Source organism: Dendrobates tinctorius, unplaced genomic scaffold (genome assembly GCF_039654945.1).
Source record: "Dendrobates tinctorius isolate UK_male_01 unplaced genomic scaffold, ASM3965494v1 ptg000178l, whole genome shotgun sequence".
Taxonomy (NCBI): Eukaryota; Metazoa; Chordata; class Amphibia; order Anura; family Dendrobatidae; genus Dendrobates; species Dendrobates tinctorius.
The window spans coordinates 4,049,234-4,062,162 of NW_027361845.1; the positions used below are offsets into that span (position 1 = coordinate 4,049,234).

Below are 12,929 nucleotides of genomic sequence, written 5' to 3' on the forward strand. Positions count from 1 at the left end.
TCTTTTGTAACCGGTGTTTCTGCGGAGCATCTACTACCCTGTGCTCTGACTACCATGTGGTGCTAGCTCCATGCAGGCCCAGCAATCCTGCGGTTTTAGCACCATCATGCTTGAGTTCCTTCCTAGGCCCGATGCCCGGAACCTGATGATCTCTGCCTGGAGCTGGATGACTGCATTGGTGCCTGTAGGTTGTGTCGGATGTCCGGAACCGAACGACTCCTGTCTTGATGTCTGCCGGTGACTCTGATGCCCTGTGGGTGACCCTGATTGTCCTGATGTCCTCGTGTATCCTGATGTCCTACCTGCGTCCTGATGACCTCGTGTACCCTGATGTCCAGCCTGTGTCCTGATCTCCTCATGTCCAGCCTGTGTCCCGATGTCCTTATGTCCTGCCTGTGTCTGCCTCGGTGATCTATTGGTGCCTCGGGGTCAACTGGGTGGTACCCTTCTGGGAGGTGTGGAATCGGGAGCCTGGCATAGCCCTGTTTCGTCTGTGTACTGTGTGTCTTTACTTTAGTAAACTTTACTTTATACCTGAAGTTGTGCGGTGTTATCAAGTCCTACGTGTCTTCTCCTTGTCCACATGCTCAGCTGCCACAGAATCCCGGTCGCTGCCCTTCCCTAGTTTGGGTAGGCTCTGGTCCCCCTCTGTGGTATAGAGGGTCCATAATGTGTCCCCGTGGAGGCGCCTGCTGGGCCACGTCCGCGGCCGCAGTCGTGACAGTAATGATGTGGAGAATGCGCCCCCTAGAGTTGACAGTCCTAAGTTAGCATGACCAAGGAAAATGGTGGACGGGCCCAACTTAGCGACATGACGGTGGCAGCAATACCAGAAAATATGACCGATAGAAGTGGGGACTGCTGATGCCAGGATGACAGATTGAGTAGTAGTGACTCCCATGCAGATGGTGACGCAAGGGGAAAAAAGGGTAGTAAGGTTGTTGCGGGTACAAATGGCAAGTCTTCCTCCCGTCGTGAATAAATCCGGTGAGGTGAGAGTAAGGCCTGTTTCACACATCCGTTTGTCACCATCAGTCAAAATCCGCCGTTTTGCAAAAAAACGGATCCGACATTATTCTTGGCGGATCCGTTTTTTTCCCCATTGACTTGCATTATCGGCGGATTTTGACTGACGGTCGTCCGTTGCATCCGTATTTCGGCAGATCCGCCAAAATTTTAGCGTCCGCTGACATCAACTGACGGACAATGCAACGTTTTTTTCGCGGCCGGATCCGCATTTTTGCCTTTTGCTACATATTTAACCCAAAGTCCAATCTGGCTGCTGGAGATTCAATCTCTCTCCTCCAGTCCGCGCGACATTGCCCGGTCGCCGCCAGATCTCTCCTCCACTCCCCGCGACATTGCCGGGTCCCCGCGAGATCTCTCCTCCACTCCCCGTGACATTGCCCGGTCCCCGCGAGATCTCTCCTCCACTCCCCGCGACATTGCCCGGTCCCCGCGAGATCTCTCCTCCACTCCCCGCGACATTGCCCGGTCCCCGCGAGATCTCTCCTCCACTCCCCGTGACATTGCCCGGTCCCCACGAGATCTCTCCTCCACTCCCCGTGACATTGCCCGGTCCCCGTGAGATCTCTCCTCCACTCCCCGTGACATTGCCCGATCCCCGCGAGATCTCTCCTCCACTCCCCGTGACATTGCCCGGTCCCCGCGAGATCTCTCCTCCACTCCCCGTGACATTGCCCGGTCCCCGCGAGATCTCTCCTCCACTCCCCGTGACATTGCCCGGTCCCCGCGAGATCTACATTGCCCGGTCCCCGTGAGATCTCTCCTCCACTCCCCGTGACATTGCCCGATCCCCACGAGATCTCTCCTCCACTCCCCGTGACATTGCCCGGTCCCCGCGAGATCTCTCCTCCACTCCCCGTGACATTGCCCGGTCCCCGTGAGATCTCTCCTCCACTCCCCGTGACATTGCCCGATCCCCGTGAGATCTCTCTTCCACTCCCTGCGACATTGCCCGCTCGCCGTCAGTCGCCGTGAGATCTCTCCTCCAGTCCCCGCGAGATGCCGGCTCCCAGATACCGCTACATCGCCAGTATTCTTTTTTTTTTTTCCAGGCACGGTTCCTTTAACTTTCCCATATCGGCGGATCCCAGCGCACCAACGATCCGGTGGCTCCCGTTGGTGTTTCGTCGGCCACGGATCCGTTCTCCGCCTTTTTGGCGGCTGCCAACGGACACGAAAAATGTAAGTGTGAAACAGGCCTAAGGGATCCAGCTGAGGATGAAGCCCAGGTAGCTGGTGAAGATGGGATGGTTCCATTCATCATTTTCGGCTCAATGCAAAGCCTTACGTATATCCCAATGCTCCTTGAATATCGGGTGACATACCTGAAGGACATAGAGCAGCTAAGAAGGGACAGACTGCAGATTAATAACAGCTGCAGGAAATAAGATGGTGGCCGCCTTCAACCCAAGGTAAAGGGAACAGAAGAGACCCTGCAAATAATGGAATGGCTGACAGCCAAAGACAGGCAGCAAGAAGACACCTGGGTAATTCAGCAAGACAAGGATGCCGGGAATCAGTAGCCCCTGTGATGTACTAAATGGGTCAGACTCAGACTAGACAGTAGGCTCGACTGTACGTGGGACTTATGACCGCACCGACCATGGGGAAGCTACCAACTTTCTGAGGGTCTGGAACTGTCGGGAGTGCCCTGATCACAATGACGGTGATCTGAGTAAGGCAGTTTCCCAGGGAGAGAGGACTGACGAGGAATCGGCGTGTGGAGCAGGAGCTCCTGTAAGGTAACTCCAGACAAGGGGGCTATGGGCAGACAAGTATCTGGTTTTGGAAAAGACTATTGGTGCTTGTTGTGTTCCATGGATGTCAATGAACTGTGCGGTCACCCATGGTAACTGGACGGAGTAAGGTCCAGCGTGCTTAGAGACTGCAACTTAACGTCATCTGTTGGTGCCTGTTGTGTTCCGTGGACATTAATGAATTTTTCGGTGTGCGGTCGCCCATGGTAACTGGGCAAAGAAGTCCGGCGTGTTTAGGGACTGCGAGTTAGGCTGCGTTCACACATAGCTTTTTTTGTGTTTTCGCGGCGATTTTCCGCTGCGGAATCGCCGTGAAAACGCAAAAAACCCCGCATCCCATGCAATCATATGGGAATCGCATCGTAGTAAAATCTGCAGCATGCTCATTCTTTGTGCGGAATCGCCGCGATTCCGCACCCTTAGGATTGCATTGAAACGCTCACTTTACGCATGTGGCTACATTTCTGCAAAGTGGGCACCTAGCCTTAAAGCCATATGCTGTGAAGTGCTGTGGACTATGTGAGGTCTGCGACGTGTAACATGGCCTACCGCGGTCTATGCTAAAATAAACCAGACTGTTTAAGTGGAGAAAACGTGCCCGGGTGCCCTCATCCCGATGCCAAGCGCTGCCTTACAGTATGTAGGTGTTTTTGTTTTTTTACAATTGTGCTGATGGACGACTATCCCATCTCCCGTCATCGGCTCATGCTGTCATTGTTACGTGACAGCGGACATAGCCGGATGGGAGTAGTAGTCCCTTGATCAGGCACTGAGTGCAATCACTGTGGGAACACAGACAGACGCACGCACACAATGTACCACATAGATCAGACGGCCGTCATCAATCTCCGTGCGACGACAGGACTCCATTGTGGATCTGCTTCTTCCAAGATGGTGGCTCTTCTTCTACACCCACTCACACTCCCTGCCCACACACTTCCTCCTTCTGACATCACTTCCCTCTGCCACATTCACACCTAGTCCACAGCCCTTCTTACACCTGCGGTTTTGCTGGGGATTTGACTGACTCAATGGAAGTGACTGGGTGCAGATCAGCACAAAGAATTGACATGCTGTGAACCCGGGCTGATTCTTCCGCAGCATGTGCACAGTGATTCTGGATTACCATTGGTTGGGCAACACATTGCGGATTTGGTGCAAATCCATACGGGAAAAACCGCTGCAGATCCGCACAAAAATCTGCAAGGTGTGCACATACCATGGTTACCATTATACCTAGCCTTAGACTTCACATGAAAAGTTCCTGTTCCACATTAAGATTATACTTCCTGTCCGCACAGAGGGATCCATGATGTGTGAGCCAATCACCACAGCTCTACCCGTCTCTGACTACAACAAAATGGCCGCCCTCTCACGCGGAACATTCCCATCCTCTCCCTGTACACTTCAGCCTCTTATACACGGTAGAGCGTACAGCGCCGGCCAATCAGAGCTCGGCTCAGCAAATTCTACAATGATTGACAATATTACGCACGAATCAGAAAGAAAACAGAGAAAGTCACGAGAAGCGCTGCCGAGTGCAACAGTGAGGCGGGGCTTAGTGTTGATTGACAGTGAATCCAGTCAATCGCGTTTTAATTGCTCTGTGACCATCCTATAGGATGCAGGAGGGGCGGGGAGGATAGCAGGCAGGCAGCGGTCGGGAGTAGTCGCCACACAGCTGACATGGTGCGTGGCGGCCGTGCGGTAATCATGGCTCTGTCTCTCGGTGCCGGGGGTGACGGTGGGCGCTCTGTCTCTCTCTCTCGGTGCCGGGGGTGACGGTGGGCGCTCTGTCTGTCTCGGTGCCGGGGGTGATGGTGGGCGCTCTGTCTGTCTGTCTGTCTCGGTGCCGGGGGTGATGGTGGGCGCTCTGTCTCTCTCTGTCGGTGCCGGGGGTGACGGTGGGCGCTCTGTCTGTCTGTCTTTCGGTGACGGTGGGCGCTCTGTCTCTCTCTGTCGGTGCCGGGGGTGACGGTGGGCGCTCTGTCTGTCTGTCTTTCGGTGACGGTGGGCGCTCTGTCTCTCGGTGCCGGGGGTGATGGTGGGCGCTCTGTCTGTCTCTCTCGGTGCCGGGGGTGATGGTGGGCGCTCTGTCTGTCTCTCTCGGTGCCGGGGGTGATGGTGGGTGCTCTGTCTGTCTCTCGGTGCCGGGAGTGATGGTGGGCGCTCTGTCTGTCTCTCGGTGCCGGGGGTGACGGTGGGCGCTCTGTCTGTCTCTCTCGGTGCCGGGGGTGACGGTGGGCGCTCTGTCTGTCTCTCTCGGTGCCGGGGGTGACGGTGGGCGCTCTGTCTGTCTCTCTCGGTGCCGGGGGTGACGGTGGGCGCTCTGTCTGTCTCTCTCGGTGCCGGGGGTGACGGTGGGCGCTCTGTCTGTCTGTCTCGGTGCCGGGGGTGACGGTGGGCGCTCTGTCTGTCTCTCGGTGCCGGGGGTGACGGTGGGCGCTCTGTCTGTCTCTCGGTGCCGGGGGTGACGGTGGGCGCTCTGTCTGTCTCTCGGTGCCGGGGGTGACGGTGGGCGCTCTGTCTGTCTCTCGGTGCCGGGGGTGACGGTGGGCGCTCTGTCTGTCTCTCGGTGCCGGGGGTGACGGTGGGCGCTCTGTCTGTCTCTCGGTGCCGGGGGTGACGGTGGGCGCTCTGTCTGTCTCTCGGTGCTGGGGGTGACGGTGGGCGCTCTGTCTGTCTCTCTCTCGGTGCCGGGGGTGACGGTGGGCGCTCTGTCTGTCTCTCTCTCGGTGCCGGGGGTGACGGTGGGCGCTCTGTCTGTCTCTCTCTCGGTGCCGGGGGTGACGGTGGGCGCTCTGTCTGTCTCTCTCTCGGTGCCGGGGGTGACGGTGGGCGCTCTGTCTGTCTCTCTCTCGGTGCCGGGGGTGACGGTGGGCGCTCTGTCTGTCTCTCTCTCGGTGCCGGGGGTGACGGTGGGCGCTCTGTCTGTCTCTCTCTCGGTGCCGGGGGTGACGGTGGGCGCTCTGTCTGTCTCTCTCTCGGTGCCGGGGGTGACGGTGGGCGCTCTGTCTGTCTCTCTCTCGGTGCCGGGGGTGACGGTGGGCGCTCTGTCCAGGGCTGTGGAGTCGGTAAGCCAAACCTGCGACTCCGACTCCTCAATTTCCCTTCCACCGACTCCGACTCCCACACATATTGCTTATATTTAAGTGAAAAATTTATTGTAGTACAATGTGAACTTCAGACATTTAGTCATTTTTATGATCCAATAATCAAGATATTTAGATAGAACAGAATATATATTGGTGTACTACCCGGTTTTCATTCTTTTTGGTACAGATACGATATGGATAAATGGATAGAGCAGATTTCTAATCTGCTTTTGCTATTGAAAACCTTATCTATGAGCTCAAAAACCTTTCAGGTGATGCAGTTTTTTAAAAAGCTGATCTGCTTTTGCAGCTGAAAAACGTATCCTCAAAAAACACAGGAAAAACGCTGTGTGTGAATGTAGCCTTAGATCAGGAATAGAACAGACATTTATAGGACATTTCATAACTTTCCTAAACTCCTATGAAAAAATATTCAGCACATCCTGCATTGAATTACTGTACCCAATTTATTATATATTTTAGGAGTCGGTCCATTTTTATACCGACTCCACCAAAATGAGCACCGACTCCACGACTCCGACTCCACAGCCCTGGCTCTGTCTCTCTCGGTGCCGGGGGGCGCTCTGTCTGTCTCTCTCGGTGCCGGGGGGCGCTCTGTCTGTCTCTCTCGGTGCCGGGGGGCGCTCTGTCTGTCTCTCTCGGTGCCGGGGGGCGCTCTGTCTGTCTCTCTCGGTGCCGGGGGGCGCTCTGTCTGTCTCTCTCGGTGCCGGGGGGCGCTCTGTCTGTCTCTCTCGGTGCCGGGGGGCGCTCTGTCTGTCTCTCTCGGTGCCGGGGGGCGCTCTGTCTGTCTCTCTCGGTGCCGGGGGGCGCTCTGTCTGTCTCTCTCGGTGCCGGGGGGCGCTCTGTCTGTCTCTCTCGGTGCCGGGGGTGATGGTGGGCGCTCTGTCTTTACGTTTTGAGCTTCGGCTCTGGGCTGTTCTACTGGTCCCTGCTAGCTTTCCCTTTTAGTTCCTGCAGCGGGAGGCCCTGGCTGAGCAATGGGTCATTGATTGTGTGTGATCTTTCCCCAGACCTCCACCCTGACGCAGGGGCTGGAGCGCATCCCGGAGCAGCAGGGCTACCTGGTGATGAGCGAGGATGGCGTGCTGGCGGTGAGTGCGGGGTGCAGGCAGGGAATATGGGGTGGTGAGCACAGGGTGCTGGCGGGGAATACACGAGGGTGAGCATGGGGTGCTGGCGGTGAATAAGGGAGGGTGAGCGTGGGGAATATGGGGCGGTGACCCTGGGGTACTGGCGGGGAATACAGGAGGGTGAGCGTGGGGTGCTAGAGGTGAGTGTGGTGTGATGAATGCGGGGTGCTGGTGGGGAATACAGGGAGGTGAGTGCGGGGTGCTGGTGCTGGCGTGGAATACGGGGAGGTGAGCTTGGGGTGCCGGCGGTGAATACGGGGAGGGTGAGCGCGGGGTGCCGGCGGTGAATACGGGGAGGGTGAGCGCGGGGTGCCGGCGGTGAATACGGGGAGGGTGAGCGCGGGGTGCCGGCGGTGAATACGGGGAGGGTGAGCGCGGGGTGCCGGCGGTGAATACGGGGAGGGTGAGCGCGGGGTGCCGGCGGTGAATACGGGGAGGGTGAGCGCGGGGTGCCGGCGGTGAGTGTGGGGTCGAGTATGCTGGGCACATATAGTGGATACGGGGCGGTGCCTGCGGCCTAGACCCCCTCCCGTCCTCTGGCCGGTGACAGCCTCCTTCCTGTCCGCAGAGCGCTGGTGACCTGGAGAATGACGAGCGATTGGCTGGAGTGATCCGAGAGATGGTGACCACCGCCTGTGGCTTCCGCGTCCTGGGGGATCAGGTCCCGTTCAAGCGGATGAGCGGTGAGTCCACACTCGCTGACATGTTTAACCCCTTGCTGTTTTGTATGCTGATATCAGCAGCTCGGCAGTGGTGGCTCCTACTGTGTGTGACGGGTGTGATCTGGGGTGACGCCGTCATGTCCCCGTATAATGGACTGTGAAGCAGAAATGTCCACGTTCCACCATCGTCTTCTGGGTTTAGTTTCTGCAGGGTTCATTGTGCAGGAAAAGTGACCTGGTGACCGGATCCTGCAGGGCACACAAGGAAATTGGGGAAACTGTTGACTTTGCAGGGCTTCTCACCTACCTTGAATGGAGAGGTCGGTAATTTATATCGTCGGTACACTTCATCTGTGAGAGACAGAATCTAACAATAAAATCCAGAAAATCACACTGTAGGATTGTTACATAATTTGCATTTTATTGCAGGAAATAAGTATTTGATACAATAATAAAACAGAACTTAATATTTGGTCCAGAAACCTTTGTTTGCAGTTAGAGGTCAGACGTTTCCTGTAGTTCTTGGCCAGGTTCGCGCACGCTGCAGCAGGGATTTTGGCCCCCTCCTCCATACAGATCTTCATATCTTTCAGGCTTTGGGGCTGTCACTGGGCACCGTGGAGTTTCAGCTCCCTCCAAAAATCTTCTCTTGGGTTCAGGTATGGGGTCTGGCTAGGCCACTCCAGGACCTTGAAATGATTCTTACGGAGCCACTCCTTAGTTGTCCTTTCTGTGTGTTTTGGGTCATTGTCTTGCTGGAAGACCCAGCCACGACCCATCTCCAATGCTCTTACTGAGGAAAGGAGGTTGTTGGCCAAAATCTCACAATACATGGCCCCCATCCATCCTCCCTTTAATACAGTGCAGTCGTCCTGTCACCTTTGCAGAAAGGCACCCCCAAAGTATGATGTTTCCTCCACCATGCTTCACGGTTGGGACGGTGTTCTTGGGGTTGTACTCTTCCTACTTCTTCCTAATACCACGGCGAGTGGAATTGTTACCAAAAGGTTCTATTTTGGTCTCATCTAACCACATGACTGTCTCCTCTGGATCATCCAGGTGACTATTGCCGAACTTCAGGCGGGCCTGAACATGTGCTGGCGTGAGCAGGGAAACCTTGTGTGTCCTGTAGGATTTTAATCTATGACAGCGTAGTATGTTACTGATGATGATGTTTGAGACTGTGGTCCCAGCTCTCTGCAGGTCACTGACCAGGTCCTCCCGTGTAGTTCTGGGCTGATTCCTGACCTTTCATGGATCTTGCATGGTGCCGCAGACCAAGTCATCTTGTTTCTTCCTTTCTCTAATAATTGTGTCAACAGTTGTTACCTTCTCACGCAGCTGTTTGCCTATTGTCCTGTAGCCCATCCCAGCCTTGTTCAGGTCTACAAGTTAGTCCCTGATGACCTTAGACAGCTCTTTGGTCTTGGCCATGGTGGAGAGGTTGGAGTGTGATAGATGTCTTTTATATTGGTAACAATTTCAAACAGATGCAATGAATTCAGGTAATGGGTACAGAGTAGGAGGACGTCTTAAAGAAAAACTAACAGGTCTGCGAGAGCCAGAATTCTTGATGGGCAATAGGTGATCAAATACTTAATTCATGCAAGAATATACAAATTAATAATGTAAAAATCATGCAATGTAATTTTTCTGGGTTTTATTTTTAGATTCTGTCTCTCACAGGTGAAGTGTACCTAGCCTCGGACTGGAGCACATTGGGCCCACCAGAAAAAAAAAAATCAATCTTGGGGCCCACTATGTAGCTACATAGAAACAAATACAAGACCGCCAATTGTGCGGTAAAATGCGCAAATATCAGGGTCCAAGAAGTATCTCCTTATGGAGATTGACATGCTAAGCATGCCGAGATGAGGAGACTTAAAAGTCGCAATGCTCCTTTGGGAAATATGCAAATTGTCTCTTCATTGCGGCTTTAAGTCTCCTCATCTCGGCATGCTTAGCATGTCATTCTCCGCAAAGAGAAACAATACTTCTTGGATATCGGTCAGACGCCTCTCACACAGCCAAACCAGATCTCACACTTTGCACTGATGAGGGGCAGTACCCCGAAACAGTGTCTGAAAATTGAGATTCTGCTTTGGCTTTTATCCTAAGTCATGTGACAAGGCTCGTTAAAGGGTCGACATTGACTTTTAGGATTGCTACTTCCAATAGGTGGCACTAGAGTTCTAGTCCTCTTCCTCTCTGAAGAGGCAATTTGCATAATATCTGGGTATAATATAAGGTAGTACACATCTTAATTATGTAGCAGGGGTTGGGGTAGCCCCCTCATAGAATAATAATTTAGCTCCCCTCATAGAATATAATGTAGCCCCCCCCCCTCATGGAATATAATGCAGCCCCTCTCATAAGGTATAATGCAGCCCTCAACCCTCCACCCACATCATTGCCCTTTCCACCACCTCCACCATTGCCTTCTCCCTCCACCCCCTCACTGCTCTCTCCATCACCCACATCATTGCCCTCTAATACACACACAGCATGCACACATACAGACAGCACCACTCACTTCTCCGCATGTTCCCCGCAGTTGCAGCACATCCCGGCAGCATCTTCGTCGCTGGCAGCTTTCTCTCTGAAACAGCCGCGTGCATGATGTCATCCAGCTGTTCCGCTGTGTCAGAGAGCAAGCGTCGGGCAGGAAGCAGGATGACATTGGATCCCTGCAGCTCCGCTGCTGTTTTCTCCTGTAGGCAGCAGAGCTGCAGGGATTGCTCCCTGACCGCTATTTGCCCTCAGTGTTAGCCGCCCTACAGGGGCCCACCTCCGGGGCCCCGATGCAACCGCATCAGCGCCGCATGGGCGTGGGGAAGCGTGAGTATTCATTTCTCTTTAGCAACGGGCACAGGCTCTTGTCTCCAGCTGCTGCTGCTCCGCTGGCATCGAGCGGTACCCCCTGACTCGTGGGACCAGTAGCAGCTGGGTGTGCCGCTATTAGCAACACGACACTGGCTGGGGGGCTCTAGGCAGCTGCCGGCCTTGTATGCCAGCAGGTGTAAGTGCCTGGGCCCACCGGAGAATCCTCCGGTTCCCACGGTGGTCCAGTCTGACCCTGAGTGTACCTATGATAAAAATTACAGACCTCTCCATCCTTTGTAGGTGGAAAAACTTGCAAAATCGTCAGTGAATCAAATATTTTCCCCACTGTATATATATTGCTCGAGCATAGTAACTAACTGCCGTCCCGCTCTCCCTCCGCAGCCGAACTCTCCACTCGCCGTCCCGCAATCTCCCTCAGCATTCCCGCTCTCCACCTGCCGTCCTGCTTTCTCCCTCAACAGCTCGTCCCCACTGGCTGTCCCGCTCTCTCCCTCAGCAGCCCAGCTCTCCATCCGCCATCACGCTCTCTCCTGCAGCCCTGCTCTCCACTCGCCGCCCCGCTCTCTTCCTCCCGCCGCCCCGCTCTCTTCCACCCGCCGTCCCGCTCCGCTCTCCATCTGTGTCGTGCACTTAGCCCCACCCACAGGCAGCGGGGCTGCAGAGGCAATGTGGAGTGGGCAGGGCTTGAGATAGATATATCACACAGATACATACTCGGCCATTACTGGGCCACTAGCCCATTCACTATCTCCATCCATCCCTCACTCCCTCAAGATGGCTGGACTACCATTGTAAATACACACCTGTACTCTGTATCTCCCCCACCTCATTGTAGATTGTAAGCTCTCACGAGCAGGGTCGTCTTATTTTGCCTTAATTACTGTATTAACGTTGTTACTTATGACTTGTGTTTTGAAACTGTTAAAATGTAAAGCGCTGCGGAATATGTTGGCGCTATATAAATAAAGATTTTTTTTTATCAGCTTTTAAATCATTTTCTTTAATCTTATTTTTTTTCTGTTTTTAATAGAAGAAAATGATTTAAAAATGTCTAAAAAAAAATTTTTGTCCTTGTAATAAACTTGATTACATGATGGTTTGATCGCTTGTTCTGTACCTTGTAGAATAAGTGGCCTTCTTCTCTGGGGGTACAAAGATGGCATCACCACAGCCAGCCATATTGCTGCACCCAATGTGCTTCGTGCATGTTTCCAGAGTTGAACCTTTTATTGTCCCTGTGATCACTCATGTGTGACGCTGCAGTAACTCTGTACCGGAAGAGTGCAAGCCTCTGACCCTGCACAGTGGTGGCTCCAGGACGGCAGCCATGAGGGCCGGTTAGGTGCCTGACATGTGATTACAGGGGCTCTGACCATTGGAGGCCACGCCTGTCTGCGTCTCTGTCCTGACGGTCGTACGTCTGTCTGCCGGTGGTGGTCGTTATAGCTGATCCCGTGCCCGCATAATACAGAGGCTCTATCCCCAGGATCTATTACTAAACCCCTCTCTCTTCTGCCCCCTGCAGTTGTTTTCGGGGAGCACTCCTTCCTCATCACCATCTCCGGCCAGAAGATCTACGTGGTGAAGCGTCAGAACGTGGTGCGGGAGCCGATCAGCGTCTGACCCTCCTCACCCGCATCACGTGTGTAGAAGACAGTAAACCTGGGGGGCTCGTCCAGGCGACGGACCCCTCTGGGGTTGTGCATTGCTTTATGTATAAAGGTTATTAAAAGTTTCTGAATTTCTTCTTCCGGCTGACTTTCTCTTCTGTGCTGGATTAGTGACAATTCTGAATTATTGGGTGCTGGATTAATGGAATTTTGTTCAGTGTATGAATAGATATGTAACTTCTGGGTTATATCTTTGCACAGACCTAATATTACAGATGTCCAGGCTAGGTAAGGGGAGATAGATGAGGTGTGTAAACATTTACAGGGTCTGGAATTAAAAAAAAAAAAAAAAATCTGCAAAGTTCAGCCAAACTTTGGTAAGTGTTCGAGTTTGCGCACGTTCCGTATTTGCTTGCAGAAATTTCTGCATCTCTTGGCAGAAAAATGCAGCATTTTTTTTTTTTTTTTGTAAATCCATGGAGCTAAATAAAGATATATTATTAAAAAAAATGGTGATGTAATTTCCTTGTTCAACCTCTTCTTTTTCATCCTCCATTGAAGACGTTAATGTCATTATGCACCATGTTCAAATATGTTTACACACAAAAAACAAATCTAAGTGAAAATATATATATACACCAAGCCCGAGGTTTAGTAATGAACAGGTGTCAGCCAGCTACCCTCATTAATATGGTACATAAAGAGTTAAATAGACACACCAGCCTATATAGGAGCATTGACCTACCTCTGCTGTAACAAAACAGCAACTGTCAAGAAATCTGCG

General features: G+C 53.3%; 1 protein-coding gene across 3 annotated transcripts; it reads left to right on the top strand.

Moving 5' to 3' along the window:
• Positions 1-4,321: 4,321 nt before the first annotated feature.
• On the top strand, positions 4,322-12,282 carry LAMTOR4 (late endosomal/lysosomal adaptor, MAPK and MTOR activator 4). Of its 3 annotated transcripts, none has more exons than XM_073551668.1 (4): positions 4,322-4,472; positions 6,910-6,990; positions 7,598-7,712; positions 12,061-12,282. In XM_073551668.1, the coding sequence occupies exons 1-4, from the start codon at positions 4,470-4,472 to the stop codon at positions 12,156-12,158; spliced, it is 297 nt and encodes a 98-aa protein (XP_073407769.1). In that variant the 5' UTR covers positions 4,322-4,469; the 3' UTR covers positions 12,159-12,282. The 3 variants fall into 3 exon arrangements, with proteins under 3 accessions (XP_073407769.1, XP_073407768.1, XP_073407770.1); XM_073551667.1 differs by having other exon boundaries at positions 4,400-4,490; XM_073551669.1 differs by lacking the exon at positions 4,322-4,472 and adding an exon at positions 4,582-4,603.
• Positions 12,283-12,929: the final 647 nt, after the last annotated feature.

What these genes read in the sequence shown, in the direction of transcription:
- LAMTOR4 (XM_073551667.1), top strand. Translation starts at nt 4,470, where the DNA reads ATGGTGCGTGGCGGCCGTGCG. An exon ending in GCGAGGATGGCGTGCTGGCG is followed by an intron (nt 6,991 to 7,597) that starts GTGAGTGCGGGG and finishes TCCTGTCCGCAG; the next exon opens with AGCGCTGGTGACCTGGAGAA. An exon ending in CCCGTTCAAGCGGATGAGCG is followed by an intron (nt 7,713 to 12,060) that starts GTGAGTCCACAC and finishes TGCCCCCTGCAG; the next exon opens with TTGTTTTCGGGGAGCACTCC.